This window comes from Diachasmimorpha longicaudata, chromosome 4 (assembly GCF_034640455.1).
Source record: "Diachasmimorpha longicaudata isolate KC_UGA_2023 chromosome 4, iyDiaLong2, whole genome shotgun sequence".
In the NCBI taxonomy this organism is placed as follows: Eukaryota; Metazoa; Arthropoda; class Insecta; order Hymenoptera; family Braconidae; genus Diachasmimorpha; species Diachasmimorpha longicaudata.
The window spans coordinates 8,482,457-8,499,725 of record NC_087228.1 but is presented as its reverse complement, the minus strand read 5'-3'; the positions used below and the strand labels follow the sequence as shown (position 1 = coordinate 8,499,725).

Here is a 17,269-nt window from a genome sequence, read left to right as displayed (position 1 = left end):
ACACTCGTCATTTCTACCGTATAGTTTGGAGTTTACCGTTGGCTTCACACGCGAATTTTACAATGTTGTGGGGATATGTTTTTTCATAAGACAAGACGTTGAATTTATTCATCAAAGCATTCGTAGAAATCATTGAGCTTGAGCTGAATTGAGCTTCACCTGAATTTGAGTAATTTCTAACTGATGTGCTAGTAAAACTGAATATTGTGTGAATATTCATAAAGTTTTGAGTGAGTCTATGCAATCACGTAAAGTTTGTTTAATTAACATATCAGTGATTCACTAAAATGAATGAACTGACTTGAAATTTTCGCTCACTGCCATGTAATCATGATTTGCTAAAAGCTCATTACATGCTCTTTACTCACACATTAAATACTGTTTACTGTATTACATTTTATTATTTAAATCTACTGGTATCATGAAACAATCGGACATAGTCATTTCTCTCATTGATCTCACACAGATAATGATTTTTTAATCTAACAATTGAGCGCAGTATTGGCCCCTCACGAGTGATTAAATACTGAATTACTGCTCATCATCCAAAGAATGTAATAAGAAAAAATATGAGAGCGATGTATTCAGAATCTGAAAGAATATACGGTAAGTCATAACTCCAAATTCGATTCTCAGTCAATTTCTGTTAGCAAACATACTCCTGTGAGCACATTAATTGAGATGAAGGTGTAACTGCAGGCCTTCAAACGAATGGGTTTCTGCATGAGAATAGTTCGCACATAATAGCCAGCAGTTTTCGTTCCAATATTTTCCCATCCAGTGCTATATACTACATCCCGAAAATTTTCACACTGCAAGAAGAGAATCCGTATAAATTTATGCTCTCATTTGGTGGATCAATTCACCTCTGTTGTGACAAGAACGCCTGCCCATGCGTATATCAAAGTTTGTAGTAATTTAACGCACATATATACAACAAAAAAAATAATCTGTTTGGCCGATATAGTCTTCATCTGCAAAATATCGTAAGTTAGGATACGTAGAAAAATCTACCTAACACGTGCGTAATAATTAGCACTAGATAAATGAGCAGAAAATTCGATGATGAATAATGAATCAATAAAAATACTTGCAAATCTGATTGATCACCTGACTGATTTGAAATATTATGCAGCACAAAATGATAGAAGTCGTCACCATCATTGACAGAACAATGGGGCCATGTATAACTTGCAACATTTCACAACAGCGCATCAATTGTCGGTGTATTTTTATGAGTTTTTGCAAATGTTTCTCATACTCAGCTTTAAACGAAAAATGCTGCATCTCATAAGTCAATGCTCTTAGGTGGCCAATTATTCGCGCCGAATATAAAGCAAAAAGATTGTCGGTACTAGATGATGTAGAAAAAAAACAGAAGCATCCATAACTCTCTACCACATAGTGAAGTAGATAGAGTGCACTTCCACCTGGGATATGATATGGATATGCAGCAGGATAGGGTAATAGGTAACGAATTGGTGTTACACCATGAGTGTATTGGTTGGCCATTATTATGAGGGGTGTTATAAAATACATTCCAAGAACAAGAAAAGCTGCACACATCAGAAGCACTGAGAGTACTTTGAAAAGCGTGAAAGAAGATAATGCTCGAGACAGTAACTGTTCATCTTGCTGTTGTTTTCTCAAGATTTCACTTATAGTATCATTCAGATCTATGAGCTCTTCACGATATATTAGGTAACACATCACCTTGAATATTTACACTTTTTAACATTGGAAATCGGCGGTTAATAAAGTGTAAAGCTAAACAATACCTTAACAATGCCATTGAAGTAGCTCAGAGATATGCTCATGCCCTTCATCATACGATTCAAGTTATGAATGTTTATATATGCAAAATTCATTGTTGTGCAAGAAATTGTGAATAGTCCTAGACCAATCAAATACGAGAACAATCGGTAGTATATGCTTGGATTCTTGAAAGGCCATATTCCACTTATTATTGACAGTTGTTTAACACTTTCTGCATATGATGTGTAACTCTTCAGGAGATCTTTCCCCATACTTTGACTGCGAACTGTCAACTTGTGACCTACGATTCTCTGGAGGTAATCTATATCCTTCCCTCAGTCAGATAATTTTGAATTAGTGATGAGGATAATTTGGTCTAATCGATCGACTGGATGCAGTGAATTTTTCCAAAGGGTTTGATGATTGTCGAGAATAATTGGAAAATTACCCATACGTGAAGTTAATTGTATCTTATAGTCGTCATTTGTGTACTGGGGTTTGGAGCTGGCAGTTGAATTCACAGAGGAATTTTGCAATATTGTCGCTGGACAATGAAAGAACTTGCAAAATTCCGACTGTTTTCGGAACCGCAACCAATTGCAACTTTCACATCACCTCTTCGGTGCAGACGATAGAAAATAAAATACCACGTAATATATGTCTATTAATTTACTTTGAACTGAAATATAACAGCGTCACTGGAACGATATGTGATGTTTAATTTTTCCAGTTGTCTCCAATTTTTTACTTAAAAGATTGTAATAAGAAAAAATACGAGAACGAAGCCCTAATGACCTAAGGAGTCAATAACAGATAAAGATTACCCAGATCGGAGGTAAATAGATTACGAAAAATATTTTTGCCTTTTATTACCGTTGAAGCCATGGGAATGGATATGACGAAAAATCCATAAACATTTATCATGATGGACTTCTGCTGCAGAACATGAATCACGTTTGTCATGAATTTTTTGTTATAAAAATCCGGCCAATTGCACGAATAAATTGTAGTGCTCAGTTTCTCACTCTGTAATTAGAACGTGTGTAGATCAATTAAAATCTCTGTTACAAATCAATCAGCAAAAATGTGTACCTCTGTAATCAACATCGAGCCATACCAAGCAGTCGTTAATAGTTGCAGGTATTTGACTGCAAGCCAACTGCTATAGAGCAAAATCTGACTTACATCGAAACCTGAAATCTATTTATTGGTTTATGAATGTGTACAACCAATCAAATGACTTGTCAACGTGAGAGGACTTCAAATACATTTCCTTCAACATTTCAACTTTGTCTCTCATTACTGAACAAATCTAATTGATTTAAATTTTAGGTATCTACAGGATTAGTGGATTTTTCGGTGATCCTGGGCGGTTAATGATTTTTTTTGGCAGTTAATGAATCGGGGATTCATTAACTCTATTTAATTATACTGACCTCATGTATTTGGTATATAGTTGCACATATTACGATGGCATCTGTCACTCTCTGAGGAAGAACTATTAACGCGTAAATGGGTTCCAATCGGTGAGCAAAATCCATCAATTGGCAATGCTTATCAATACACTCTCTGAGTGTGGTGAATAGCTCATTGTTCTCCTTAGCATTTTTCACTCGATTGGATAGAACATTTAAAATAGTACACATTTGGAACACAACTAGTCCGAAAAAGCAATCGTCCCCGAGAGAAGTTGAGGCTCCCACTATGACATTGATTGTCTCCAGGAGATATACAACAACAAAAATGATACAATTGCTCGTAAATATTTCTGGATAAGTACCTGGATAGGGGAATATCAATCTAACGGGACTTACATCAGTTATAATTTGATAGAGAATGAAAAAAGGAGGAATTATAATGTAATTAAACACCAGTGCTTTGTAGCATATGAACAGAAATTTCATCGATAGAGAGAACATCTTGACAGACATTTTATTCAGAGTTACAGTTGCCTCATCAGCACAATAGAATCGCAAATCCCTGTCTAATTGATCATAGATATCTATGAACGTATGTTTGTAAATCACCGTCACCATCAGCTTAATTAAAATTAAAAAGTGTATAATGGCTTTTTGAGTGTTTTATGTTGATTGTAATATTTATGTTATGGTACCTTGATAGGAATTGCGAGGAGGGTAACTGCAGGAACTAGACATTCTGTCATTGTGCTGATATCCGATGTAGCGAAGGCTTTATGAAAACTTGCAAAACTAATTACTGTACCAACGATTGACGCGTAACACTGTAAAAATATTTTGACGGAAAGTTGCAATCTCGTTGTTGACCATATCGGGCAATATCGGAGTAATATTCTGACGATTTTGTCACAGGTATTATATCGCTCCAAAATAAAATCACACATTCTGAATGGTCTTTACATACTGCTGTCGTTTTCGTTGGACAACTCACGAAACGTCCATCAAACGGTTTTTCGAATACATTGTTGAATAATGTGAGAACAAATTAACTCATCAATAGTTATACTCTCTGAATATCTCGAATTATTTTCCTATTTCACTGATTGGAGGTAGAACAATTATCACATCATAAAATATTCTTCAAAAATGGTTCCATTTATCGCAATTATTATGAATCCAGAATAGAGTATTACTTTTATGAAGGTACATTTGTTCGATAACATTTCTGCTGGTACCATCTGTAGAATTACTTTACATAGATGGTTTATGGACTAACCATTTAGTAACTATCAGACGTCAGGTTTTAGCCCAAAAAGACTAAGATTTCGTGAAGAATTTGTACATCGAATTTCACTGAAGCTGCTCAACTGCAATTGTCACTTTTTATTTGTCAATGAGTCACTTCAAATTTTGAGGCGTTTGCTCCTCTATAAATTTCTTAAATTAGTTGGGTTTTCAGGTACTTTACTGCGGTGGACCATCAGAGATTCTGCAAAAAAAATCAGAATATCCACCCTAGACATTCCTTCATCATTATCATCTCTGTTCAACGCTACTACTCAGCATTTTTCGCACCTTTTCTTGCAGCAACCATTGGGATTACTGTCTGAACTATTGCGAGGGAAGTCTGGGTTGAAGTGCAGGATGTGCATACTTCTCGTATTGCCAGCTGAGGTAACGAGTACAATGAAACTCCAAGTGACATTTCCGAGTGTAATCTCGCCATTCAAAGTGGGATCATACCGAACAATGCATCCCGAGTATTTTGACGTTTCAAATCGAAAAAGATCGAGGATCCATCCACAGTTCACGCTGACGATTCGTACTCTTTATTACCAATTCCGAGCTCAACACACTCACCAGTTTCAATTATACTTTTTTCTATTTTTCAGATTCGAAATTGGAAAGGTGGTATAGCAGGGTATTCGTTGCATTGGTGAATATGAAGATGGGTTTGACTGATAGCATGCAAAAACTTATTAATGAAATGGGAAAAGAGAAGAATATTTTTTTAACGCCAACGCAGATGAAATATGAAATATAAATCGATGATTGATTTTACATGAGAATTAAATTTTTTAAACGTTAGCCAATTATTTTTCCGAATTTCCCGCGTAGTAAAAATTTAATCTAATTGAATGAACATTGTTATTATAGGTCAGTCGGTGGAATATCGATCGTCGCATAGGAAGTACTCCGCAGAGATGTGCGCTCAGAGGAGTCATAATTGTGAGTACAGAAAATAATAGTAAGAATAATAATTGATTACCAATTTCGATCATTTCTATCACATACGATGATCGATGATTAATTAGAAATAAAAATAAAAATTAGGGTAACAGGACCATTGGCCTGATCGCTCTAATTTTCGAAGAATCTCAACACGCAGAAGTGTGCAGAGGGCATACGCCTTTCGAAAATGTGCGCCAAAAAAAAATTTCAAAAAGGACTTGATAATCAATTGACTATAGACAGCCTATAGCCTTTGCAAGACGGAGACAGAAGGGTTAAAGCGAGTTGGATCGATGTACAGTGTGTTATCGTATAACTCCATAACAAGGGCTCGTTATATCTCCCACCACCCCCTGGAGACAGTTTTCTCCAGCACTTATTGAAAGTCCCCCGCGTTTTTCAAAACCGTTTAACAATCGGTGACTACATACGAACATGGAAAATCACTTTCTGGCGCCGGTAAAAAATGGCCAATGTCTAGAGGATAATCGGGGACAATTTTCTCAGAAATAGTATATTACGACACAAGGCCAGAAAGTTGGATTTCCTGGCGTGCGTGATAGAGGGCCGAGGCGAAGCCGAGGCCCGCATAGCACGTACGCCAGTGAATCCGACTTCCTGGCCGTGTGTCGTATACTATTTTTCTTGCTCCCCACCCGAAAGTGCGGTAGACCATAAATATCTTAATATTTAATAAGTGGTAACACAATCAATGGGAGCCCGCCCGACTTTTGCAAAACCGAGGCGAAGCCGAGGTTTTGCTGGTCGGGGCGGGCGAAAAGTGAGAATTGCATTCAAAAAATTTCCTATAATTGCTGCAGAAAAAATGAAATCCAGAAAATGACTATTTATAAATATATATGATTTTTTCATTTATTTTGCTAATTATTCTCCTTATCACAATCACATCGAGAAATACTAAAAAAATATTAGTAAAATTGTCAGGCAATTTTACTAATATTTTTTTTTCTCATTTTTCTTTATGATATGTCTTTGTTACAATCTTATACGTCGTTCAGGGACTGAAAATTCTCTTGCAGATATTGGTTAAATTAATGCGCGTACATAATTTCAATGCCATTTTACATTCTTCAAACAATGGGAATATCATGTACTTCATGAGGTGCATCATGTACTTAACCAAATGTTCTCGTTTAGAACTTAAATTCATTGGAATTCAAGTAGAGTCGAACGAAACAATGACGTTAATCCATCAAATAATTACTGAATTAATATCAAATATTTTCAGGTTCGTGATGCATGTTAGTAAAACTAAATCATAAAATTAATTCTCAGAAAACTGAGGCTATATTCCAACAGAGAACCTGTCACATTTGTGTACAGTTCTCGCAACAGTCCTCGGGAAGACCGCACTTTCGGGTCGGGGAGCCAGAAAAAACATATGGGTAACGCGGGCCACAAAAGGCCTTGTTCCCGGAGCGAAATCGCGCCGGGAAGACCGCACTTTCGGGTCGGGGAGCCAGAAAAATCGATTTCTGCGGGTGGTGTGCAGTCGCGCGTTGGCTTTTATCGAAACACCATCGTCCTCAGCTGAGAACTCTTCGTTCGAGACCTGTCAACTTCAACTTGGGAGACCTAAAGCATTTTCGACGGTTGTCAATTATTGGCATGTCACGAATGAGAAATAGCATGATGGCTTGGTCCATTTCCTCTGAAGTTTGTGTCAATGTTTCGTGATTTTCTTGTATTGAATATTTATCTCTATTTCCCTTGTTTATAGGAAGGGCCAGACGGAAATTTCGTGAGAGCTATTTAAGGTGTAATCGGGAAGTGCCCAACCTGAGATAATAACTCAGGAAGTGATCATCAATTGTAATCATCATCTAAAGTACTTCACGTTCGGTAGAGATGTGCCAAATATAAACGTGTGGTAAAGTAACCGCAGGATTCAGTGATCGTTATTCTCTAAAGTACAAGAACTTTCGCCTGAATGATGGTAAATATAATTGTGCTTTAATTACGAAGAATATCATCAACTTTTTGCAGAAAATTTTAGGCTAAATCTACATGGGCCGACTTCAGGTCAAAATTAGAAAATGATTATCGATCCGTTAGCCAATCGATATGAGAAAACTTCAAGGGCCAACATAGACGATGTCCGGTGAATTATCTTACAGCCAGATATCAAAGACCTGCTGCAATTTGCAATTTCACCCTCCGCTTCAACCCTTCACCGGTAATCGTTTATCGAAGCAACTCAACAATCTTCGACTGGAAAAAACGATTTAAAACAACGAAATGTCGCTGAGAAAAATTTCCCAACTGTCATTAAAGTAATGGTGGGTAATTTTCGAAAGAAATTTTTCCCCTCAAGTCGGAGTGCAGTTGTCCGCCAACTTCCATCGAGTTCACTTCGTCAGAAGTGCCTCTTCGCAGACTAGCTGTCACTCCAGGGTACTTCTGATTCTTCAATAGTTCTACCCTCCCCAAAAGCCGAGTACATCTCGGCTGTATTGAGTGAATAAAATAAAAATTTACTTAAAAAAACCCGATCATCGACCGATTAATTAAATTTTTCATAAGACAAAATTTCGCCGCATTGTGCTAATGCTATCATAATTCACCACTGACGTAACAATTGTTTTCTCTATTTCCAGGGCATCCATTCTCTCTCCAAATAATTTCAACTGACAACGAAAAATGTTTTGAATAATCAGCCGAGATCATGAAATGTGAGTACCATCTGCTGTGGAAATTATTAAACGAGACGACGAACATCAAAAGGAGGATTAATTGTCACTCTCGTCAGACTGAGGATTTCATTTGAAGAAAATCTACCTCTCCTCCTATCACCAACCTTGAATCACTGATGAAAATACAGAGCAGGTAAATATGAAAGCATATTCTCTAATTTATCGTGATATTTGTCTGGTTTATACACACGAGCTGGCATATTCAGCGCCCCTAGATCTTGTATTTACCATTTTACCCAGTAGATATCTACCCATATTTTATGTGTACTTAACATCCTTCGCTTTGCCATCTCAAAATTATGTTTCTTTGCATATGAGAATTTTAATTAAATGATCCAACGTTTACTCGAAAATGAGAAAGGCGTATGACTTTCAACTATTTTCATTAGAATATAGTCTACTCTACCCTTGTGTCAAGGAATCACTGAAGAATTTCCAGTGTGAACCGACAAATAGTCACAAGGAAACAATCATCCCAACTTGGTGAATGCAACTGTTGGTGGATTTATCAAAAGACAAACAACTGGATGTTTGTGTTGTGATGGACAGGTCGAGTCCGTTGTTTGTACCCTTTGGGCACTTTCACCTTTACATTGCAACTTGAATTAGATCGTCTGGTACTGACGGGCTGTTTATAATACAACCTTTGCAAACATTTTCAGGTAAATATCAGAATAATATCAGTTGCAACCTTCTCATCTTTTATCAAAGTTTGCTCTCATCATTATGATGCAGGTGAAACTGACGCTGCTACCGCATAGCTTCAGCAACATCGTTAATTACTGTAGTCTAGACGACTGACAAGTGACAAACCAATACCAGTTGTCAGTGGTGTTCGCAATATCTGTATAATAATTATAGAAATTATTTCATGTAAAATCGTCCCATAGGGTACCTCAATGATCCCAACCCCAGTTTGTATGAACCTCTTTAAGCCTTCGTCTGAGCCTACGTCAAGTCCCTATGACCTCCAAAGGGTTCATTGTATATGTCCTCTTGCCCCCAAGGACCTCCTAACAACCTCATGACCCCGAGGGAACCCGACGTAACCTTGGTATGACCTCGTGTGACCCTTCATTCGTTAACACCATCCCTTACGAACTCCCACAGACCCCTAAAAGACCCTACGCCCTATGTACCACCCCGATGAGGCTTTCATCTCACCCCAGGTGACTTCTGTGTACCTTCCATGAACTCCCCATGATCTCCATCGTATCCTACCCATGATAACTAGGTAATAAAGTGAAGTTTACCTACTTTAAATACTGAAACGTCTGGTTATAGCAGCGGCTATTTCCAAAAACGGTTTCAAAACTAAGGTAATGCCTTTCAAACAATATTTTCCACATTCTGCTTCCCTCAGTGACTATTAAAATACCCGAAATCCCACCGGCAAACGCATCATCAATTTTCCCTCCCAGTTCTAATTCATTTTTAATGAACTCGAAAGTAACAAATTGTCACGAGTGCGTACAATCATAAAGCAACTGTTCCTCGACTTTTTCCACCCCTTTCTCTCTGCAACCCAGTTTCATAAACTGTTGGTTGCCGAGACGATAAATCAGATTACGCGAAACATTTTGCGCCATTCGCAAAGCACCTCAACCCTCTACTGTACATAAAATATCCGCACTACTGCGGTTACCAAAGCGCATTATTTAAATGGTTGGAAAAAACCTTATGGAGAAGCATCACTCGAAAAAAAGGCAGAGGTTCAAATTAATTCTGCCAGAGCTTTCAAATTGTTTCTCGAGTTTTTCTCCACGATAATGTAGCCCCGAAAAATAGGGCATGTATTTCAGTTAATAATTACTGTTGCTTTGAATGAAAATCTAATTCCAAAGGATTTTCACCGATTGAACCCAAATTTTTCGAAGTGCGTGGACACTGAGTGCTTCGGCACTGATCAGGAATGAATATCAGGATTTGTTCCGACATGTAAAAAAAATGAAAAACCACCCGTTGATGATGTCATTGAATCACCGAGGGTCTGAGGGCTGGTTAGAGAGGCGCTATGGTGCGAATGCCCATACACACACACAGTTATCCCATTAATATCCAATTTTGTATGAGAGAATAGCCTTTCTATTGAGGGTGGGCCCACTGCCATCTCAATCAATCGACGTGGTTTCCTGCAGCTGAGTGATTCCACTCGCACATCCTCACTTTTAAAAATCCCACCATTTCCAATAAAAAGTTATCAGATTCCCATGAATAGACCTTGAAAGCTTTTACTCCGTTCTCTGGTATCACGGGTGCTGCGCTAATTTGCCCGATGCATCGTGATATGCGAGGGGGGGAAAAAAGTTCTAATTAAAAGGAAAAAAAAGAAGATGAGCGGGAATTGAAAAGGATGGAGAAGGGTTGTGCGAAGAGTGGGTATGCGGTGAAAATATGGGAGTTGAAGTGAAGGCGTTGAAGGGAGCCTCGCGAGACGAGGTCGAGAGGGTCACCACGACGCGACGCGTCTGTATACAAGATCCCCTTCTACCGGAAACTTCAGTGGAGGGACCTTGGACGTATTAAAATGCATCGGAAAAGAAAAAAAACTTTTCTTCTCCTGTTACAAAATGCCCTGTGGCTGTTCCTCGCCAAAATATTCCGTCTTTTCTCACCCGATCTTATTACGATTTAATGAGATGAATATTGACGAGTTCAGGGAGTCTCATCATTTATGATGGGAAAAATGTTATTCCTTTAGGAATTAAGATCTTCAGAGTCGATACGAAACCGAAATTTTCCATTGAAGTGAAAATCGCTGGTTTTTTCGGCTGTAAATTCAATTAAATATCACTCTTGTTTCATTTTTTTTTCAACACTATATCCACGGTAAATGGGTACTTTGCTTGCATAAAGATATAAGACTTAGTGCAACTTAGTATGAAGGGCAAAATGGTGAATGATAAAATGAACAATGCACGGATAGAGCAGCTCTCAAGAGGACAATGAGAGCAACGTCTTGTAGGAGACACTCGAAACAATGGGATGTTACAGGCAATAATGGCGATACCGGTCAACGAGAGCCGGGATAATAGAGACCGGAATATAAAGCGCAATACGAAAGACAAGGGTAAAAAAACGTTCGTAAACATGGGAAAAATCAGCTCTCGAGGGAAGAGATATCTTAGACGGGGGATGAGTGGAGTGAAGCGAACGGAACCCTCGGGTTTTCTTTTAGTCAACGATCGTGACCAAATTACATGAGGGTTGGATTTTGGGGAAGACTAAATGGTGGATGACGAAATGGTGATGGGAGAGATCCGGGATTCCATCGTCTTTCATGACATCGTTGATTTTTTTTTGAGTGAAACGAAGATCAACTTTTTCCTCTCCATTTGATTTATTTTCGTGGGATTGTGGAGGTCTATCATAATAGACTAAGGAACTTTAACTTACTTGTTACTTATTTTTCTTATTACTTTTGCTCACTAAAATCCACAGATTCTGTTTGAAACTTTCCGCTCACTGGTGCATCATAACATGCGGTACTGCGCAGGGACAAGCGGCGCGTCAGGCCGCGCAGTAGCGTCAGGAGTGAATCGGCCTGATCCTGATGTTTGTTGTCTATAGGATAAAAAAACTCTCTTACAGGCAAGAGAGTAACAATATTATTGATGCATCATGAAAAATTTTTCCGAAATCTTCTGATGCCAAAAACTTGACTGTTAAGTCGAAAAAATTGGTCGCATCGATAATATCTGGGTGTATTTTTTAGCATCACGGAACCATGGCTCTATGCAGTGATAAAGAAACCTAGTAAATGTGAGATAGAGTGAAAGGAACAAAGGGGAGGATGGAGTGTAAAAAATTCACGATGTGAAGGAAGGGAAAATGTGGAGAAAGAGAGAAAGTAAACTCCAATTACGACGTTTAGAGGAGACTCACGCACAGAGGCCAAAGACTCGTCGGGGTCCTCTAGGTAAGAGGGTGATGTCCGTGGCAACCCTCAGGGAGCCTGAAGCTATCTCGGGCCTGTCCGTATCGCGAGTCCTCTAGCTCCCTCTCCTGCATAAGCTCTCCAACAATCCCATACCCATACCAACATCACTGAGGCAACCTCGTTAGATTTTCTCCCTTTCCCACTATTCAGTTATATCCGCTTTACCACTCTACATACCCTGTGAAAGCATATATCGTGCACTCATTTCCTCATCTTCAGCCCACCTCACTCACGTCTACTCCAATTTCACCGGGTTCTCCATCCTATTTCACTTTACAACTGGCAGCCTGCAACAGACGAGTGAGATCCCCTATGTATAAGCGACCAATTAACATACGGGAAATAACGAGTAGCTTTGGAGTTTATATTTTTGCTATAAATGCCAGACCAATTTCCGTTTTTGGAAGGCATTGAGATCTTCAATGCGGAAGTTGTCGGTTTCAGACATGAAAACAATTTCATCTGAATGAAGAAATTATTATTTCTTTTTCAATTAACTCGAAATTTCCTGTACTTTAAAGCATTCGATCACAACGTCTATGCTAAACTTGTACTGGAACTCTGTTGTTGAAAAAAAGGGAAGAATAAATGATTTTATGGCACATTTCAAGTTCAAATGTTCTTAGATCAAAATGGAGGCGGATAAAAAATATTGAAATCACTGAATAGTCTGCAATAATTCTGATCCAACACTTGCAGATGGTGCAACAAGATATTTACCCCCCCCCCCCCCCAGCACTTGCAAAAAAAATATTGAAGAAAAGTTTTTTAACATTTCTGTTGTCAAAATAAAAGTGCTGATAAAATCTGAGAAATCGTTGACGTTCGACACTTGACACTGGTTGGAGCAAAGTTTTTCAGCAAAAGTTTTTTACGCGATATTCTTGTAGCGAGTACAGCTAGTAGAGTCACTACACGAAGAGTCCATTTACATAGGTTTACATATGAAACACCCTGGGCTATACTGGGCCATGAGATAACGCCCCATCTGCATAGAGTACTATGGACTATTATGTACATGCTATACGACAATATCCAAATCTATATGCATTGAAATTACCTTAACGCTGGGACTATATCTGTGCTGTTAGGGGAGTCGAGTGACTCGTATGTATTTCATTGACCTCATTCCGGGGATGAATTGAATCTAATCAGTTGATTGAAATCTAGAGATTCACTACATTTCCTTGTGTAACATCTTATTTGCAAGTTTCATACATCCGCATCATCTCAGAGTGACCATATTATACAATAACGAAATTCAGTCTTCATGAAAATTTAAACAAAATGTGAATTGATGACTAGAGATTCGCCTATATCGCACGGAAAGAGCTGAGTCGATTGATGAACCTCTTCACAGATTATTGACTGACAGCAATTGGAGGATCCTCCATAGTTGCTGATGGCAATCATCCATTAACGTGCCCTCATGAACGCTAATTTTTATTTGCTGAATTTTTCGAGCAATAGACCCTCGAGTATCGCTCATTAACTCATTCAAATTTTCCACCCCATGAATCTCACATCATCCGAATATTCTAAGAACATTTTTGAAACCTCGGCCCATCAAAATCCCCCACATTAAAAAAAAATCATCTCATTCTGTCGACATGAAAAAAAATCAGTTTCAAGAATGAATAAACATGTTTTAATGGTTCGCTGATCATCGAACTAATCGACTAATTTTCAATGTGACAGGAGCAATTTTCCTAACGAGTGGCGCGTTATCTTCTCTCACATAAATTCAACAAGTTTAACGAGCGTCGCAGTGCCCATTCCTGATAAAAACGTCCTTATTACCAGGTCTGCTTGAGGCACGTACCACCCTACCCACTGTCTCCAGTCTCATATTTCCCCTGCTTTGGTTTTTCTCGTTTTCCCCTGGCTTTTGCTGTTCCACATATACATTTTCATCTCCTTCTCTCCCTCTCTTTAATACGTATATATTTTTACTTTCTGCAGGAATCCCATCCATTGAGGAATGGAGAAAATCCCCCCTCGAGCATCAATTTAGCTAATGTGTAATATGTTTTCACAGTTGCTTTATTCTTTCTCCATTAACCTGGGGCTCTATAAATTCTGAAAAGACTCGGCTGGTTTTTTAAAAAATCCGTGAAAAGGAAATATTCACGAAGGCTTGAGAGGTAACGAAGTGGAATAATATTATAATGGATTTCCCTCTCCTTTTTTTCTTTACAGATTAATTCATTTGAATATTGTCACGCTGTATCTCCAGTTATACCAGGATTTATATGCTCGTAATGAACCACGAGAGTTTCAAGAAAACTGGGCAATTAATTTACCCGTCGATTTTAATCCTCCTTTGTCTGATTTAATTAAGATTTCTCCAGTTCAGCAGTTTCATGTGAATTCAGCTGACGTAGAAATTGCATAATAGTGATTATATTGAAGTAACAGAGTCGAGTTAATGTAGAAAGAAAGTATTACCTATACATACTGGTAATAAAGTTAACGGAGAGACCATCTGCGAGAGAAATTTCTGGCTTATCGAGTTTTCCTGGGGCACTTTTCAACAGTTACCGGAAGACCTTCACTCAAGATAATACGTGCAAAAAAAAATTCACCAAAGTAGAAGTACATGACAAAACTTTTTGGCTTTGAGGTACTTAAATTTTCATGGATCCACTAGCCTGCTGAAAGCGGATTTACCAACAGTCTGTGTGTGGATCGGGAAGTTTTGCGGTATCCCAGAAGAATCGATGCTCCAATTTACATATTTATGGGGTTAATAATAAATAAGTTTGACGGGGCTAGCGCCACCAGTTCACGAGCAAGTGGTGGCTTGAAAGGAAAGTGGAAAAGACTGATCATGAAATCGAAGTGTCAATAGAATCTGTTCTTCTGATATTGCGACCTGATCAGGTTCTGCTGTATCGATGTACTTTGCTTATTTTTTGTGCGAGAAAATTTTCAGACCAAATTTATAATTCGTACAAGAAACTGCTCAGAATTCTCTCTCTTATCCAATCCGGGGCACTCCAAATACCCAAAAACAACCCGAATTATGTAACGGCTCCAATCTCGTCTATTTACAAAACTCCACCTCCAGAGAGTATCTCGAAAATCTCTTGTTTACCGAAAAACCTGAAGCAACACTTGTGAGCATTTACTCAAGCTTATATGTGCCACGCTCAATATCCCAAACCCACTATGCCCTTTTACAAGTTTACTAAACTCAAGAAAATCCAATATAACTCACCGTCACGATGAGAACAAGCGAGATAGACACACATTCACAAGAGCCATCTGTCCCATTATAACCACGCACCCCCTAAAACCCATACTGTTTTCCTTGTGAGAGAAAAGCCCTAGCTACCACTCGTGTCAACCTACACTCTAGAAACTTACACACACTCCAACCCAAATCAAATGTCCCTTGTCACGTTTGCTAAGTCGTAAAAGACTGAGAGAACTGGTAACATTACAATCCAAACCTAGACCACCACGTGTTCCATTATCATTGTAGAATGTCTCCACTCTCAGATTGCATTTATAACCATGGCAGTGAGAGAAAAATTTTTTTTCCAACTCGACGAATTACATTCAAGCACATCCTCGAACCAATGCACTTTTCTTGAGAACTTTTTATTTTTTCATTCTTACTTATTCCCTTTCTTCTGTGATCTTTTCAGTCTCAATGCGCATCTGCCAGAGATTCTGATCGCATTGTAAGGTAAGACCGATGGAAATGCTCTTCCTCTTGTTGAGCCTGCGGTTTTATTTTTCATCTTGAGTTTGTGCAGTTGAATAATTTAGAATAGAACAGGAACGAAGAGTGACTGATGATTGGATTGATACGTGCACTTTGGCTTTGCGCACGTGTCGAATGTATTTTATTCCCCTGAATCGAGAAGTGAGTACCGATGGAATCACCGGTAATGACTTCAAATGAAACCCTCGGTAACGATATTTGAATATCTTCAGGAACAAAGTGAATTCTAGGAGAATTCAATCATCTGAGGCAGCACTGAAACGGTGGCTCGCTTTGAATCATAACAGTGAATAGAAATGTGGGAAACTTGGGACGAAGTGACTAATTGATTTCAATGCACTGGGATGCGATTCAGCCAGTCTCAGCTAATCTCGGTTGGTCCTGGACCCAAACTTTGTCAAGATATCAACAGATAAGTAATTATAATCTCGTATTGATGGACAGCAAGGACAGATCGGTCCCCACTCTGCACCCCTTTTCCCGCACCATCAGAATGTTTCTCAGGAATTTTTCTCCCCGTAGAGGGGCCTGAAAATGCCATGAAGAAGAGCTGATGATTGGCTTAACAGGTGGAGCAGTTGAGGGTCGAATCTATCGTTTAGAATGCAATACTTGAATTCAACTTTTTCCAACTCGTCCTCATTCACTCACTGTCATTGTCCCTTTGTACGCTGGCAATGCCCTATTCATCTCGTTTCAAACACAAATGTGTCCATCGAACACAAATGTCCCCATCCAATAGACAGAAAAAAAACGGATAAAAGAGACGAGTACTTACCCTTGTCGCCCGACAATCGGATGTTCCTTTGGAAGTTTTTTTTTTCTCTTCCTCTCGTTTTACCTTATTTCACTGAGGTTTTTTTGGCGGATAAACACACGAGGAGACATTCTTGTTGTAACCCCTCTTCACGCTCCAAAGCACACGCACGCGTCTAGAAGCCATTGGTGAACTGGGTGGGTCCTTTCTCTCTGATATTACATTCTCTTGGCCGGCTTAAGCTCAATTCTTGAGGATAAACAAGGAAGAGAAAAAAAATTGGAGGGTGTTTATCCCTTTTTTTGGTGTTACCCTGTCCGGTAAGTGGATTGATGGGTCCATTTGAACGGTCTGTTGACTAAAATTCCCAGTAATGCAATTTATAATTAGAGTAGTAAACATTGAGGGGGTGAATTTCATCGGTTATTGATGTTTCACTGGCATTTATGACTTTCGGTTTCTCGTAAAAATGGTTTCTCGGTGAAAAAATATATGTAGATGTTCGCTTGTTGAACATCAAATTGAAAATACTGGATATCACATGGTTTGCGCATAAAAATATTGGTTTTATAGCTGGGCTGTGGCAGTTGCGATAGCAAGAAACGGTCGGAGTGGACAGATCGTAAAAATTCGTGGATATAAAACTGTTGTGGTGTTCGATGTAGATGCAAGGGAACAAAGTAGCGGAATTAAACGAAATTGATTATTCACAGTGTCATG

General features: G+C 38.7%; 3 protein-coding genes across 4 annotated transcripts; 1 reads left to right on the top strand and 2 right to left on the bottom strand.

The window, feature by feature from the left end:
- Positions 1-114: 114 nt before the first annotated feature.
- LOC135161614 (uncharacterized) lies at positions 115-9,347 on the top strand. Of its 2 annotated transcripts, XM_064119331.1 has the most exons (11): positions 115-230; positions 467-606; positions 4,633-4,995; positions 5,066-5,109; positions 5,331-5,402; positions 6,890-7,082; positions 7,147-7,362; positions 7,413-7,820; positions 8,024-8,252; positions 8,509-8,781; positions 8,855-9,347. In XM_064119331.1, the coding sequence occupies exons 2-6, from the start codon at positions 570-572 to the stop codon at positions 7,052-7,054; spliced, it is 681 nt and encodes a 226-aa protein (XP_063975401.1). In that variant the 5' UTR covers positions 115-230; positions 467-569; the 3' UTR covers positions 7,055-7,082; positions 7,147-7,362; positions 7,413-7,820; positions 8,024-8,252; positions 8,509-8,781; positions 8,855-9,347. The 2 variants fall into 2 exon arrangements, with proteins under 2 accessions (XP_063975401.1, XP_063975400.1); XM_064119330.1 differs by lacking the exons at positions 115-230; positions 467-606 and adding an exon at positions 1,994-2,072.
- Positions 451-2,027, bottom strand: LOC135161608 (odorant receptor 13a-like). The gene is made up of 5 exons (XM_064119322.1): positions 1,779-2,027; positions 1,111-1,713; positions 867-974; positions 660-812; positions 451-591 (listed from the first exon to the last, which is right to left on the bottom strand). The coding sequence occupies exons 1-5, from the start codon at positions 2,025-2,027 to the stop codon at positions 532-534; spliced, it is 1,173 nt and encodes a 390-aa protein (XP_063975392.1). The 3' UTR covers positions 451-531.
- Positions 2,412-4,639, bottom strand: LOC135161613 (odorant receptor 33b-like). Its single transcript, XM_064119329.1, has 5 exons — positions 3,869-4,639; positions 3,192-3,794; positions 2,848-2,955; positions 2,629-2,781; positions 2,412-2,550 (listed from the first exon to the last, which is right to left on the bottom strand). Exons 1-5 carry the CDS (start codon positions 4,115-4,117, stop codon positions 2,500-2,502), a joined length of 1,164 nt encoding a protein of 387 aa, XP_063975399.1. The 5' UTR covers positions 4,118-4,639; the 3' UTR covers positions 2,412-2,499.
- Positions 9,348-17,269: the final 7,922 nt, after the last annotated feature.